At 38.6% G+C, this 15607-nt stretch overlaps 1 protein-coding gene across 4 annotated transcripts; it reads right to left on the bottom strand.

Annotated features, from left to right (window-relative positions):
* Positions 1-8749: 8749 nt before the first annotated feature.
* Positions 8750-15066, bottom strand: LOC131038567 (probable pre-mRNA-splicing factor ATP-dependent RNA helicase DEAH5). Of its 4 annotated transcripts, none has more exons than XM_057971052.2 (4): positions 11469-15066; positions 10626-11096; positions 10259-10391; positions 8750-9259 (listed from the first exon to the last, which is right to left on the bottom strand). In XM_057971052.2, the coding sequence occupies exons 1-2, from the start codon at positions 14657-14659 to the stop codon at positions 10703-10705; spliced, it is 3585 nt and encodes a 1194-aa protein (XP_057827035.2). In that variant the 5' UTR covers positions 14660-15066; the 3' UTR covers positions 8750-9259; positions 10259-10391; positions 10626-10702. The 4 variants fall into 4 exon arrangements, with proteins under 4 accessions (XP_057827035.2, XP_057827034.2, XP_057827033.2 ...); XM_057971051.2 differs by having other exon boundaries at positions 10259-10345; XM_057971050.2 differs by having other exon boundaries at positions 10259-11096.
* Positions 15067-15607: the final 541 nt, after the last annotated feature.

The raw sequence follows: 15607 nt of genomic DNA, 5'->3' as shown, positions 1-15607 counted from the left end.
AGGGGTCGGTGTACATGACGACATTGACACCCTAAGATATAACTCAAAACAACTTGCCACCGAGTAACACAAGTCACCAACAACAAAATAAAACCAAAGCAAAGCACGACCAATTTTAGGGTTTAGGGTTTCAGAACAGGCTAAATAGACAAATAGTTTGACAAGTTTTATCAGTCCCAACAGGACCCTTCAACTTGCCTTTTAATTTAGCATTTATATCAAAATTAAAAAACATAAAAAAAAAATCATTGTATTTAAATTTACAAAATAGTATTTCCATATCAATTTATGTTAGGGGGTCTTCATTAGATTGCATTTTCCTTCCCTTAGCTTACCCTGGCTTTATTGAAGTCCTGGGACCCCCTTACATTACATCTTACCTCACATTTACAAAAAAAAAATATCAGTCATATCAGCTATTTTACTAGTTATTATTAGTCTTTATTTAGTGGGTTTCCATTTCTTTGGTTTGTCTTTCACCCTTCACCATTGTGAACCTTTAAAATTTTAGTGTTACGATTTCTTTAATCACTTTTGCATACTTTGTCCTTTTTACACCACATTAGTTGTCACCTTCCTACCTCAACCACCTATGCCATGTCCCCTTATTTGAGTTAGATACATGAAGAAGACTTCTAGCCTATTCTCATTTCCTAAAGGACTTCTACCCTATTCTCATTTCCCGTAGACAAAAGGATAAAACAAGGGAAATAATTAATAATATCATTTTAAGTTGGCCGCAGTTTTTTTTATTTTAAGGGGGAACTTAATAATATTGTTTTTGATTAAGGATCAAACATGTTTTGAGGGGACCCGAAACCCCTTACAATAAATAGGTTTTGAAGGGACCTAAAACCCTTAGATTTTGCATGGACCCAGAACCCAAAGAAGAACGCTGCTATAAGATGCAACATAGGCAACCAGTAGCCCAACCACAGCCTAACAACAAAGACTAAACATTGAAGAACCAGCTGTAAGAGAACAAGGTCGAAGCCAAATACCAGAAAACACAAACGATCATGCGCATAGCATAGGGTTTTTCCAGGCTCCCTCAACCTTAACAATGGGCTTTAGCAAGGCTCCCATAAACTTAACCTTGAGAATGAAGAACACTAAATTCACCTTGCCCTTCAAGATCTCCACCTCAATAGGAGAGAAGGGAAAGAAGTCAAAAGAAAGGGCAGCAACAACTCCCTTGAAGCCAAGAATCAAGGCGCCATCAGCCCCCAACAACACCTCCCTTCATTTCCAGCAACATCCATCTCCACCTCAATAGAAGATAGATCATCTCCAACAACATCGTGTCATCCATCTCCACCTCAATAGAGGATAGGTCCACCTCAATAGGAAAAATCGGAGAAAACCAAAGATGCAGAAATTGAAGCACAAAGGCCATAGCCAAAGACACAAGAAGGGGGGGGGCAACAAGAACCCCAAAAAAGAGAGGCCAAGGAGTCGAAATGTATAAGCAAAGAGAATTAGACCCCATCACCACAGAAATCTCAAACCAAAGAAATATATAAGAAGCCCTCAACAAAACGAAGAAGGCCAGCCAACCAAATGAGCACTGCATAAACCGAGGGGAACCGACAATAATAGGCATCCTCCACATAGTATGGCAGAAATAGGGCACAACCACAAACCCTATCCATTCCCTCTCATGAACAAAAAACTTTAGGAGCGGGTCCATCAAGAACTCTCCCACATGGGGAGGGCAGAAGCCAACGATAAGCATAGCTCCATCCAAACAAGGCAAACACACCAAGCCGGCAACATAGAGGAGCAAAGAAACAAAGCAAAACACAAAAACGCAGCCTCCAACTGCAAAAACAACGGGAAGGGAAGGGGGGGAGAGATACCAGAAGATACCAAGCCATTCTCAGAGGGGAGAAGAATCTCTCCACAAACAAGCAGCAAGGCAGCACACAACACCATTAACCCGGAAACATCTCCCAAGAAAACACAAACCCCTAGACGAAGCATCAACAAGGCTTAGGGGAACAACAAGACACAAAGCCACGCCACCCAGGCAAAAACAAACAGACCCAGAAGGGCACACTGCCACAACGCCACCAGAGATCCTCCAACAAGGGCACAACCGTGGAAAAGGCCCGAAGACCAAACGAACCTGCCCCCGAAACCAGGCGAGGCCCCAAGGAAAGTACAAAGTGACCCAAGACAAGGCCAACACCAAGAACCACCAGCCTCCTCATCTTCTTTGACCCCATCATCGGCCTCCTCTACATCCCCTATGGCAGATTCACCAGTCCAAACCCTAACGCCTAAGCCGCTCCTAATCCCGCTCGCACTCCTCATTTCAAAAGGCAAAATTGTTATAATTAGCTAAAAAAAAATTTTAAACACTTAATAATAAAAGCATTTTTAAATACTTGTGAGGGAAATTTTTAATTCATGGACCTAGATTGGAGAGTTTTAAAAACAGCCGCTTTGATTCATTGTGGATAATCATGTCTTCACTTTACAATTCAACATTTGAGCTTTGTGTTGAATTTCAACATCTGACAATAAACCTTTGACTATTTGGAGATTTTGAAGGGCAAAAACTCTCAAGTTTCCATTTCTGGATATGGAAACAAAAACCCTCATCAAAGTCTAGGGCATCCACATCAAGGTTGCATTTGAGCTGACTTTGACAAGTTATCTTCGAGATCAGATTTGAATTGATTAGATTTGCAAGCAAATATTGTGTTTGCAACTAGGAGAATTTCATTGCTGCTGTTACCTTTTTATTGTTGTTGCATTGTCACAAAAAGGTCTGTACCATTTGGGGGTAATTTGGCAACACTTATTGCTACGTACCCAGTTATCATTTTGGGTGCACCAGAATTGGAGAAGGTAGTTCATCCATCAATTTTGAATGTTATTTAATCAAGCTTCAGGAGCCATCATTTTAGGAGGTTCCATACCAGTTTGGAAGGCAATTGTACAACTTATTGCTACAACCTGCATTTCAGTCATTTATTTTTTAGCACCATTATTGTGGGAGTCAGGATCTTGCAACATCAATTGCTGTTTCAGTTGTTTCCAGCCACCAAGCAGCCTTCAAACCCTGCCCCAGCCATACAATTTCCTGTTACAGCCGTACCACTCCAGCAGCCCATACCAACTCCTTCCAGCATTATTTAGCACCCTAGTTTCAAATTAGTGTTTACGCTTTGATTTAGCATTATTTCTTAGCATAATTATTTCATTTATCTGTTTAATAACAATATTTGCATGCCATGTGTATTTGTGATTGACCCACAAGGTAGCAACCAAGACAGCGTCCCTTTAACCCTTTGTTTTACAGGTGTTCCCCATTGCACTTGCAAGTCATTTTGAGAAGAATCAACAAAGAATCAGACTTTGTGCCAGTTCAAAGAAATGATTGGGAGATAGAAAAACCAACTCCTTGCAGAATTTGAGCCTTCTTTGAGGACAGGACTTCTCAGCCCACGGCAGGACTTCTACTCCTAGTGAGCCCCAACTATGGCATACCAACTCCTTCCAGCAGCATCCTTGCACTAGATTTGCATGAAAGTTGGTTTGCAAGTTCAGAACAACCTCCTAATTCCAGTTCTTAAGGTCACTATGTCATGTCCCAATTTTCTGGTTCTCTTGTAGTGCATCAGGTGTTGGCTTTCTAGGTTGGTGTCAACAGAATCAAAGGGGTATTTCGATGTCACCAATGTGTTCTGACAGATTAATGGAGATGAACAACACTTTTTGGAGTGATTTCAAACAGCTTGTCTGAGACTTACTATTTTTAGTAAATGTCAGTTTGGACTTTAGACACCAATTGGTCAATAGGGAGTTTTCCTTGACTTACTATTTTTAGCAGTTACTAATTATAGTAACCACTGTTTTTGGTACATAGTCATAATTTCAATCTCCTTTCAGCTTTGCTATTTTTAGTACGTGCTATTTTTAGCACCTCAATTCCTCTCTCAGTTTAGTACAATTGCTTTCGGAAGAGATTTTTATTCACTGTGTTTTTAAAGTGCTTTTTAAAAATATACCACCTTGGCCTAGTAACATGAAGTTGTTTTTAAAAGAGAGGCCATTTGACATCCAAAATGGATGCCTAAGGAAGAGGAGAAATATTTAATTTATTGAGCTTATATTATGCTTCCAAAAGGGGACGTCAATGAGGAATAATAAAACAAAGTAAAATTTAAATGTTTTATTTGAGAACTCAAAAAGGTTTGAACTTCTATGAGGATTTTAAGTTGCTTTTTGGTTTTAGAGGGAGAAGGTTTCAAATTGAAGGATGTTTGCCCTAATTTCCTTTTCACTATATATATTCATGTTTTGAGTTGTCATCTGACATACTTACTCTGAAAACTTAATGTTATGCTGCTGAAATGAGCTCAGGGAGTTCTTTTTCTGGTTGAGTACGAAAACCCTCTTCTTGTTTGCTCATTTTGATGGTGAAACATACACCCTAGCTGGTTAGTGCTCTTGGTTTTCATTTAACAATGATTTGCCTTTGGTTTGGTGTGATGGGTTTGAAGATATCAAAAATATATTAAGTATTTTGATGTGGGTTTTGTGATTTTAGTGAGTGGTGAGCCTTTTTGAAGTGCTGCTCGAGTTTGCTAGAGTTTTGGATATTTTTTGAGTGCTGGTGTGCTTTTTCTGAGAAACTGGGAAACAAGCATTGATCACAACCTAGTGAGATTGTTAGGTATCATTTTGGGTATCATTTCATTGCATTCTTCATAGCTAGGCACCACTTTTCAAGGTACTATATGCCTCTTTTGATGAAGGACTGGTTTATTATTGCAAATCGCCCCCCTAGGGAATGGATCCAATCTTGCCTTGGCATGTGGGAGCTGATTGTGGGAATTTCTGAGCATTGTGATCTGCAAATTCTTCCTAAAAGCTTGCTGTTGCAGACTTTCTTAGATATATTTCTGATTATTCTGAACCTTGGTTCATGTAATTACTGGTGATAAGTTGGAAACTTCATGGCAGACTGTAACTACTTGTATGAGCATTTTGAAGGTGTATCAAACATAGGGCAGCAAGAAGAGTTACCTTTCTGAATGCATTTTATGCTTAGTCTTTCTTGTCATGTTTTTACTTGTAATACAAAGTTGAAAGACAAAGAATTCTGATTTATGAACAGCAGTACTTGTAGCTCTTATATTTCAGTTTTGATGAGGTTTAAGTTGCTTTCTATATTTGTATGTTTGCTTTGAATGCTTGGGAAACAATCAAATCAGACTATTACTTGCAATTCCTTTCTATTGGTAAACCATTGCATGCTAAACATCACATAAGCGAAGACAAAAGAAAAAAATCAGGGTTACATGTTGATGTGTAGCTAGGTCGGATCCCTTCTAGGACCGACCTAGTACACCTAATGGCTAATTGGCCTGTTGGCCTTAGCCATGTTTGCTATCACATTTTGTTACATAAATTCTTGTTTAGGTCTGGCCCTATTTGGGCGGTGTATGTAGCTTGCAAATATGTAAATTGGGCAAGACCCATAATGTAACTTGTAATAGGTCAAGACCTATATGTGTAACTTGTGATTCTTGGCACCAAAATTATGCAAGGCCGAGTAGAGACCTATAGAAGGCATTGACACCTATATATGCAAGGTGATCTAGGGTCAAATAACAATTAGATCAGCGAATCATCTATCTCTCTAATGTGCGACTTACCTCTGCACATCAACCAGCGAGCTATCTACTATTGGTGAATCATCTTCAGCGAGTTATATCTGCTATTCAGGCTAGCGATCTGCCCTCTGCCTTCTCATCAGCTAAAACATTGCAAGCAAATTGATATCTCCAGTCAAGCGAATTCTGTCTAAGGCTGGTGATCCATCTTCCAGGCTAGGCGAAGATCATAAATGACTACACAAACATCACTCAAAGACAGCGAACTCCATTCTGGGCTGTCAAAGTGAGTCACAGTGATAGTGATCAGAACTTCATGGCAGATTTGTGTATCTCAGATAAGTAGTGTTCTATTTTCGATTGTGCCCTAACAAGGAACATTGTAAATCTGCTACTGTGTTCGATCTAATACAATCTGAGATATTTGTTGCTGGGTCTGTCACCTCCAAGAGGGAGGTTTTCCCAGGGTACTGCTGTGTTATGTGTATTGCATTTGTTATTTTCTTTTTACTGTTATCAGTCTGATCACAAAATCAACATTACACACTAAGCTAGATTCTAGGTGTATTTCTCCTAGTTTATGTTTTATATCTTTGTAGCAATGTAGAAAATTCTAACAATTTAACACAAATTTTGCAATCTTATTCCATGCGATATTCTCTACTATGACAGGTCTCCATACTAGAAAAAGATCTGTATCAAGTCCTGACCAATCCCTAGAAGTTTGGAGCCTCTCGAACCTACAAGACTTCTATATATTGGGCCCCGCCTTCGGTGCACCCTCTACTTGCAACCAAGTCTCAAGCTTCTAAATTCATGAAATTTGGAAATTTGGTTTGCAACCTCCTGAAACAGTTTCCAACCCAGTCCCGACATGCATTTATTCCAGCTCAATTACTATTTTGGGTGTTTTTAAACTAGTTTGTAAATATTCATGTTCGTGTCACACTTGCATTAGTGTTTGACCCACGAGATCAGTCTCAGTTCCTATTTATTGGGTTTTAATTTTTAAATTATCGAAAGTTCTTAAGAAAAACATATAAACCCCAATTAACAAGTAAAAGAAACATGTCCCTTCAATCTTAGACCGACACAAGGATTTCCCTTCTACTTTTCTTAATTTAGGTTGCATGAGGGGTAGAAGCAGCAGATACAAATAAGCTACAGTACTTTGAGCTATCTAGGCCTTTTAAGGCATCATTTGACTAGCCCATCGCAACTAAAAACTATCACAAGCACAAAGTTTTTCCTTCTATTTTTGTTTTCTTACTTTACTGCACAAGGCACAAAAGCCAACAAGACACAGAAGTTGCAATTCTTCTTTATGCTATCTCATACTCCCGAGACAATATTTGATTAGCCCAATGCAACTAAAATAAAAACAATCACTAGTGATACACGCACAAAGTTTTTCCTTCTGTTTATTTTCTTACTTCACATAGCACAACGCACAAAAGCTGAAGATACACAGACATTAATCCTTCTTTAAGTTGCCAACGACTCCTGAGACATTATTTGATTAGCCCATTACTAAAATTAAAATCAACAACTAGTTATACAAATACACAAATTTTTCTTCTATTTTCATTACTTGAGATCACACAAGGCATAGAAATAGAGGATGCACAGAAATTCCAATCCTTTTTAGAACTTCTAGGATTCTATGACAGATTTGAATTAGTCCATTGCACCTAAAAATAGAAATATTGAAAAAATCACTATTCTTATAAACACGAGTTTTCCTTCTATTCTTCTTATTTCAGATCACATGAGATGCAATAAAATACAAAAGCATGGACACACAAAAGTTAAAATCCCATTTAGCATTTTTTATTGGACACACAAAAGTTACAATCCTATTTAGCATTGTTTAATATTTAGTATTTATGAAAAAATCAAATAATAAATGAATGATTGTCAAATTTCATCTATATATTGAACTTTTAAATAGAAACTTGAAAATAGGAAGATGAATGATCAAAGAAAATCAGGGATAGGAACTTGGTATTGGTCTTCTTCCCCTTCCCCCTTCTATTCCACTTCCTTTTCCTCTCTTTTCCTCTTCTTCTCTATTCATCTTCTTCTCAATAGTTGATTGCAAAGGAGCATAGGCTGGGGTATTTTAGGTTTTTTAGGTTAGGTAGGCTATGATGCACTGCCACTTCTAGGTTTTCAATTTATGGTTACACTTTTTTTGCACATAAAATTATTTTTTTTCCTCAGCGGCAGTGGATATCCTACCATCCCTGACAATTGAGAGATGCCTAGACATCCAAAGGTTGTCCTTGGGACAGCTTGAGATCGTCAAGGACAACATTGAAAATAACTGTCATACAGTCAAGCTTAATGGACTCATTCATGGCTACTAAATTAGTTTAAAGCATAGTTTGCAGACTCGGACTTGGAATATACTCAGTAAGCCAAAAATTTCCAACTTGGAGAATACTTGGAAAAAACTCAGCAAAACTTGGTAATTTAAAAAACGCTTAAATTTTTGGAAAAAAAAATTTATTTTATACAAAATACTGCTACAAAATGTATCAAATGAGTCTGACAGGAGTCTAAGGGGCCCCCAACAGGGTTGAGGAGCAGCTGCCCTGCCACCAAGAACAAATGAAGACTTCAAAACCACACAAACCTTCATGCACACACCATTTTCATAATTTTTAACTGGCAAAAAACAAAGTTTTTGGAGGGTCAAATTGTCAGACTCGGCAAGTTTTCCAAAAAAATCCGGCATCAATTTTTGGTGAGTTTAACATGCAATTACTTATGAGCTGAAAAAACTTGCAAGCACTTGGTGACTCACCAAGTTTGCAATTTATGGTTTAACTTTAAAGTAATTATTTACCAAGGGTAGTGTTGAAAAAAACTAGTGTACAGTTAAGATCTAAGTCACAAGGTTCGAATTCGAATTCGACAACCATGAAATTCGGATGAAATTCGAAAAGGGAAAAATTCGAAAAAAAATTCGGATAAAATTCGCATTCTATAATTTTGTTTATTTTTTAATATATGTATACTTCTAATAAATTATCAGAATAGCAACCCTTGTTGGAGAAAATCCGAGGGCGACCCAGCAGTTGCAGACACCCATGACCCAATAGATACAAAGCATATACAAAGAATACCCACGACCAGCTGAGCTGTGTTTAGAGGCGGATAGCAGTGCTTTATAGAGGAAATTCGATTAAATTCGATTTTTTTTATAGAAGTTTGAAATTCGATTTAATTCGAACCTCATCCATGAAAATCGCCGTATCCTGTGACTTAGGTTAAGATTATCAGAGCCTATTGTCTCAGCTAGTCATTCATGGCTGTTAATAGTTTAAGTAACTATCAACAGCAAATTGGAAGAAGTTGATCTGAAAAAAGCACTTATTACCAAAGGCTTTTAACTAATAAGCCCAAACATAATCGATCATGAATCAGAAAAGGAAAAACATAGTGTCTTAAACAAAATTGGTACATAACCCAATATATAAAATGTGATTTCTGCTGACTTAACAGTATATACACTTAGCACTCGATGAAGATGATGGGGCAGGGCCTGTAATGCAGCCTCAGCAGATTGACATTTTGTATATCAATGTCTGCAAAATCTTGACTCACGTTGGCTGCAATTGCCTCTGCACAAAAACAGGCACATATCAGATCTAATCCAGACAAAAGTATTTTATGTAACTGACATATCAAGATAAACAACTGTTGCAGACCCAAATTTACTTTTAGAAAGACAGTCCCAGTTTTTAGAGAGGTTGGAGTTTTACAGTTTTACAGGTTGGCTGCAACGGATTTTAACTTATTGGGTTCTTTAGCCCATGGAGCATGTGAAAACTTTCATTTGCACGAAGGATTTTACTTTTCAGTCTGTCTTATACAAAAATGTGTGTTCAACTATGGCAGTTGCCAGCATTTGAGGACTTGAATCCTGTTGAGTAGTTGAAGTAATTATTGGAAGTGCTAATTCTCATTGATGGTTAGTATAACTGAAGGTGGTTTACTTGAGAGTTAAGAGGAGAATATATCTGGTTGCAATCGGTATAGATGACTGTGGCTTGCAGCTTTGCCTCATTGAAGATAAATTGGGAACCTTTGAAGTGCTAAATTAGGGACTACAAAAGCCAACTTGTTATTCTTTGTGCTTAGAATAAGTTGACTGTTCTAATCTTTACTCCCAGTTCTTAAATGTAGATGTATCATGGCACAACTGAAAGACTTACAGTATATAATTAAAAAACTTCTGAAAATTTCGGTTGCAATTTCCTATTGAAATAAGAGCATCAGAACTACTAAGCAGCCTGTGTGGCAACAATTCATCTGCAAGTGAGCAAAAGATTGAAAAACAATTCACTAATACACTTTCTTATTTCTAGTTGATTATATACTATGTAGTTTACACAGTTTTCCCTTGAAATTATCAGTTGTCAAAACTTTGTTATTAATTGTGTAGTTGTTGGCCTTTAGACCAAGGAAACAAATCCCAATAAACACGTAAGTCTACTATGACTACAGCAAATAACATTTTGCACAATGCAGGATTCTCAAGCAGATATAAAAGATCTTTCAAGCATTTCCTCATGCCAATGGAGCGGCTATAAGCCCTACAAAAGTACACTTCATATTACCAGATAAATGTAGGAACAAATCTTGTATATTCAGGATTCCCAGATGCTTGACAGACGCTGTCACAAGTTTGAACTCAGCACTTGAGACTGCAAGACGGTTTCCATACAAATGTGAACAAACACTTGGCAGAAACTGAGGACAAAAAGCATTTACAAGTTAAGTTGTCGATCTTAACCCCAGCATATCTTAATAAGAAAACTAATACAGATTATTATTTCCTACTCTTGGAATGTCCTGCTTGTGCTACAAAACAAACACAAACTCAAATACATAGGACATGAAAATCCTCCTTTTTGAAACAATTCAATCTTTGAATCAGTTCTGATATTTTAAGATCCAAATTTGCAAAATTGGCCACAAACATACCATTGCACAGGAAGGAAGGCTCTTTTAAAAGATATATTTCAGTCCAATAGTATACATGTTTGTTAACCACAAACACTCTAGGCACGACGCTTGCTGAGACGCCATGAGTTGGGTTCATGATAACGGTCATAAAGAGGCTCAATACGCTCCTGCCGCTTCCGCTTGCTTAGTTTGGTAGGATCAGCTACTTTGAAAAATCTTGGTGCCAAATCCACCAGCCATTTTGGATCAACAACAGTGACCTCTCTCATATACTCTTTGGTAGTCATTACAAGTTCATGATAGATCACCCAGTCAGGCTGCCTTTGGAAAAGAGCACTGCTAGGATGAATATAGACTGGCTGATTCTCAACTAGAGTTCTATATCCTTCCTGAGGATCCTTCCTAGCTGAATGGAAGAAAAACCCTGCAGCAATTGCCTTCCTAATCTTAGTAAAGTTCCTTCCAGCACTCACAACATCTAGCTTATACCTGCAAATCACAAGTGTGTTAAGAATCCCAACAACCATCAAATTTCATAAATCAAGAAACTACATGCATATTGTATTTGCAGAAACAGAACGACTATATTCATACTATATTTGCAGAAATAGAAAAAACGGCTATCTTCAATTGACCAATCTGACTTCTTCGGTCATATGTCATTGTAGAGGCAAAATCATAATTTATCAAAAGAAGTCACAATTGGGGAATAAGTCTGGCAAGCACAAATAGAAGTAGAGCATTATCTACAGCATACTACTAAGTATTTTCACTCGTAAAAATTAGACGACAACAAAAAATAAAATGTACAAGTCGACAGACATTAAATAAACAAATACGTCAAGCGTATAGAAAGCATACCTATCCATAATAGTGAGTAACTGCTTTCTCACATCCTGAGCCCTCCTTAAAGACCGAGACTGAACAAAGTTCTCAAAACACCAGGGCCCTGAGAAATTCTTAGCCTTCCAGGCCTCGTACACTGCCAACAAAGTTAAATGGTCTCCTTCTGGCTGGAAAAATTTCGCTCTTTTCTGATCAGCCTGAGCCTGCTTCTCTCGCGGCCTGTAGAAGATGTTTTGTGTCTGAAGCATAGCTATTATTGTTAGGATCTCATCACTGCAGCCCAGATCCACACTGGCAAGGAGCATTTTTGACGAAGGAGGTTCTAATGGAAATTCCGCCATCTTCCTTCCAAGCTTGGTTAGAAGGCCTTCCTCATCCAAAGCCCCTAAGCTGTACAGTTGTTCCATTGCAGATATGAGAGCTTGAGGAGGAGGGGGATCCATAAAATCAAACGACAGGAGGTCATTAATCCCCATGGCTTTCATAGTGAGAGTTGTCAATCCAAGGTTAATCCTCTGAATTTCTGGCACAGTTGTAGGTAACATCTCATTACGATACGCACTTTCCGTATATAGGCGATAACACTTTCCAGGACCTGTACGACCAGCACGGCCAGCTCGTTGCTTGGCTGATGCTTGAGAAATTGGGGTGATGACCAGAGAGTCCAGTCCAAGCTTAGGGTTGTATACATTTTGCTTAGCAAAACCAGGATCCACAACGTAGTAGATTCCATCAATTGTAAGAGAAGCCTCAGCAATATTAGTAGCAACAACCACTTTCCTTTTACCTGGGGGAGCAGGATCAAAAATTCTTGACTGCATCTCACTGGGTAGGGCACTGTATACTGGCAATATGATTAGTTCAGGAACGTTCTTTCCAAGCCCTTTCATTCGCTCATATAGAATCTGACATGCGGTATCAATTTCCTCTTGACCAGTTAAGAAGAGAAGAACGTCACCTTCAGGTTCTGTCAAGTGAATCTGCATAACTGTGATCAATGCAGCATCTAAATAGTCACTTTCCGGTTGTTTGGTATATAATATCTCTACAGGAAAAGTCCTTCCAGGAATAGTGAAAATATTGCAGTTAAAGAAATACCCTGAGAACTTTTCAGCATCCAAAGTTGCAGAGGTGACAATTAACCGAAGATCAGATCGACGTCTTATCAACTGCTTCAGCAGCCCAAACAAGACATCAGTATGAATTGTTCTCTCATGAGCCTCATCTAGCATCACTACTGAATACTGAGACAATTCTTCATCAATCAAAATTTCTCTAAGAAGCATGCCATCAGTCATGTATTTGATCACAGTTTCTGGCCCAGTGCAATCTTCAAATCGGATGGCATATCCAACCTCCTCTCCCAACCTACATCCAAATTCTTCTGCTACTCTTTTTGCTACAGACATAGCTGCCACTCTACGAGGTTGCGTACAGCCAATCTTACCTCTGGTTGTGTAGCCGGACTCTGCCAAATATTGGGTTACCTGAGTTGTTTTTCCTGAGCCAGTTTCTCCAATAACAACAAGAACTTGGTTGTCATTCACTGCCTGGATTAGTTCCTTCTTCAACTTATATATAGGAAGACTCTGCCTTTGCTCCTGAATTGATAGCTTTGAGCGCTGTCCAAAAGTTGGTGCTTTTCCAAAAGCATCTTTCTTCCACTCGGGCATATCATAAGCAGAAAGGCCCACACCTCTCAACTCCTGTGCAAGATGTCTTTCACCTGTTTCTGGCATTGGGTCCTCCCATGGTCGATTCAAGTCTTTTGGAATTGAGTCCAACATGGTTCTCTGCTGCTGTTCCCTAAGTTCCCTTCTTTCCTTGGCAAGCGCAGACTGTGTCATGGCTGCTCTCTGTAATGACCCATCAGGATTCTTAACAATTTTTACTGGTGAGACATCAATAGAGTAGCGCGTCTGCCCTTGTAAAAATGCGGGCTCATCTTCATTCAATTCTATCTCAAGCTCTTCCTCGGCACCCTCCTCCTGATAAAGAATGCCATCGCCATCATCGTCGAACATGGGATGCTCTCTTGCATCCAACACTCCAGCTGCAATCAACTGTTTAGCTTCCCACTTCTCTGGCGAGCTCATCCTTTTGAGGGGTCTTCTGGAAGGCATGTTTTCATCCTCCTCTACAATTGTTATACCTGAAAGACCGGTTCTCTTCGTGCGAGGGCGATTAGAGCTAAGAGGATTCGCTCTTAGGGCATCATCTTCGGAGGGTTTCTTCATAGGCAATAGATCCTGACCTGTCTTCTGATCCACATCCCTCATGGAAAGACTCAATTTCTGTCCTGACATTGATATCACCTTCACCCAAACTTCCTGATCTCTCTTCACAGCTTCCTTAGCATTCACCACTCTACGGTTTGCAATCTGCTGAACATGAACTAAACCCTCTTTTCCCCTAAACTCATTCAACTGGACAAAGCAGCCTGTATCCATAACTCTTGACACCCTTCCCAGATACACCCCAAACAATTCAGGCTCGCTCGACCTTTTCGCTGGCGGTGGAAGACTGTAGCTGTTCTTATCATCCCTATAATCTCCTTCTTCTTCTTCTTCTTCTTCTTCTTCCTTTCTTCTATCGCGTCTATATTTATCCCTCTCGTCAAAACCCTCTCTAGTCCTGGACATATCTCTATCTCTGCCGTAATCCCTGTGCTTCTGTTCGTCTCTTGTGCCCCTGTTGTCATAATTATCTTCCCTCTTTATATAATCTCTACGATATCCATCGCTACCCCTGGCATACCTCCTATCCAAGTCTCGATCATTATTACCATGCGAGTCTTTTTCTCTCTTCTTATGATCGTGCCTTTCCTTCCTGGACTCTTGGTCAATTTCCTTCTCAATTTCTTTAACTCTGTGCCGGTTATCGGGCACAGCAAGCCCAGGGAATTCTGCTGGTTTCTTGCTCCCTTTGGCTTTAATGTCTGTTTTGGGTTTCGGAGGAAGAATTGCATGGATGATGGTAAGCAGAGTGCTGACAAAATAGAAAGGTAATTCAGCACCATTTTCCTTGAGAAGAGCATGGAATTGATCGACATTGAGACTCTTCTGCCCTAGATCGGTTATAAACTCCGCTAATACCTTATCAGCGCATCCCACATGCGCCTCCAGCTCTGTGCACACCTTGGAAACCAGAGACAAATACTCGAGTTTCTTCAACCCATCTTCCTTTTCTTTTGCCCCTACTTCCATTTCCCGCAACTATCCTACACTTTGTCTTCTGCTCTGTGAATGCTTCCACCCCGTGACCAAAATTTACCTTCTCAAATATGTATTGTAAATCCAAGCTCAAGCCTTGAAAAGGCTAATCAAACCCTCCAAGAAATTGGTGCCAATCAATTTAGCAGTACTGTAAACTAGTGTAATGGCAGATAACTTTACCTTCTCAAAATATATACTCTTCGCCCAAGCCTTAAAAAGCCCAATCAAACCCTACAAGAAATTAGAGCGAATCAATTTAACAAGTCTATAAACAAGTATAATAGCAGAGATTAGTTTGCCTTGTTAAATGTCTACTGTAAATCCAATCTGAATCCTCAAAAGGGGTAATCAAAACCCTTCTACAAATCGGGGCTTCGATTTGACAAATCCACATGGAAGTAATAGAAACACAAGTTAGCCTATAATCCTAATTAATAATTAAAAATGCTAAAATCTTTGAAAGTATTCATCGTATTATTATTATTATTATATATAAGTCTTTAACTGGTAAATAAACTAGCATATATATATTCTTATTATATATAAAATACTCCCACTCATATCCTTTCTCTTGGCGCCTATTTGACATTAGGATATAAAATTGATTAAAAATAGGCGCCAAGAGAAAGGATATGAGTAGAGGTAGAAGAAATTAAATAAATAGATAATATATAAATTGGTTATTGTATGATTAGGTTTTGGCTTAATTTTTTTGGTTTATGTGTAGATTTAGGGTTACAATGAGAGTTAGGATTAATGATATTCATGCATAGGAATTATGCTTAGGATTTATGGTCATAGGAGTGACGGTGTTCATTTAGGTATTAGAATATTTTAGACATTTTGAGTAAAATAAATTTAGTTTAATACATTATTTAAATACATTTTTCATATCTCATTTGTATAATAAATATGTGAATTTGAAAATATTCGTTAAAA

The sequence above is a fragment of the Cryptomeria japonica genome, chromosome 10, assembly GCF_030272615.1.
Source record: "Cryptomeria japonica chromosome 10, Sugi_1.0, whole genome shotgun sequence".
NCBI classification, from domain to species: domain Eukaryota; kingdom Viridiplantae; phylum Streptophyta; class Pinopsida; order Cupressales; family Cupressaceae; genus Cryptomeria; species Cryptomeria japonica.
Note: the sequence above shows the minus strand (reverse complement) of the source record. Positions and strands in the feature narration are given on the sequence as shown.

Coding starts and splice junctions, on each gene's coding strand:
- LOC131038567 (XM_057971050.2), bottom strand. CDS start 14,659: ATGGAAGTAGGGGCAAAAGAAAAGGAAGATGGGTTGAAGAAACTCGAG. Junction 11,097..11,468: donor TTACTCACTATTATGGATAG/GTATGCTTTCTA, acceptor TGTGATTTGCAG/GTATAAGCTAGATGTTGTGA.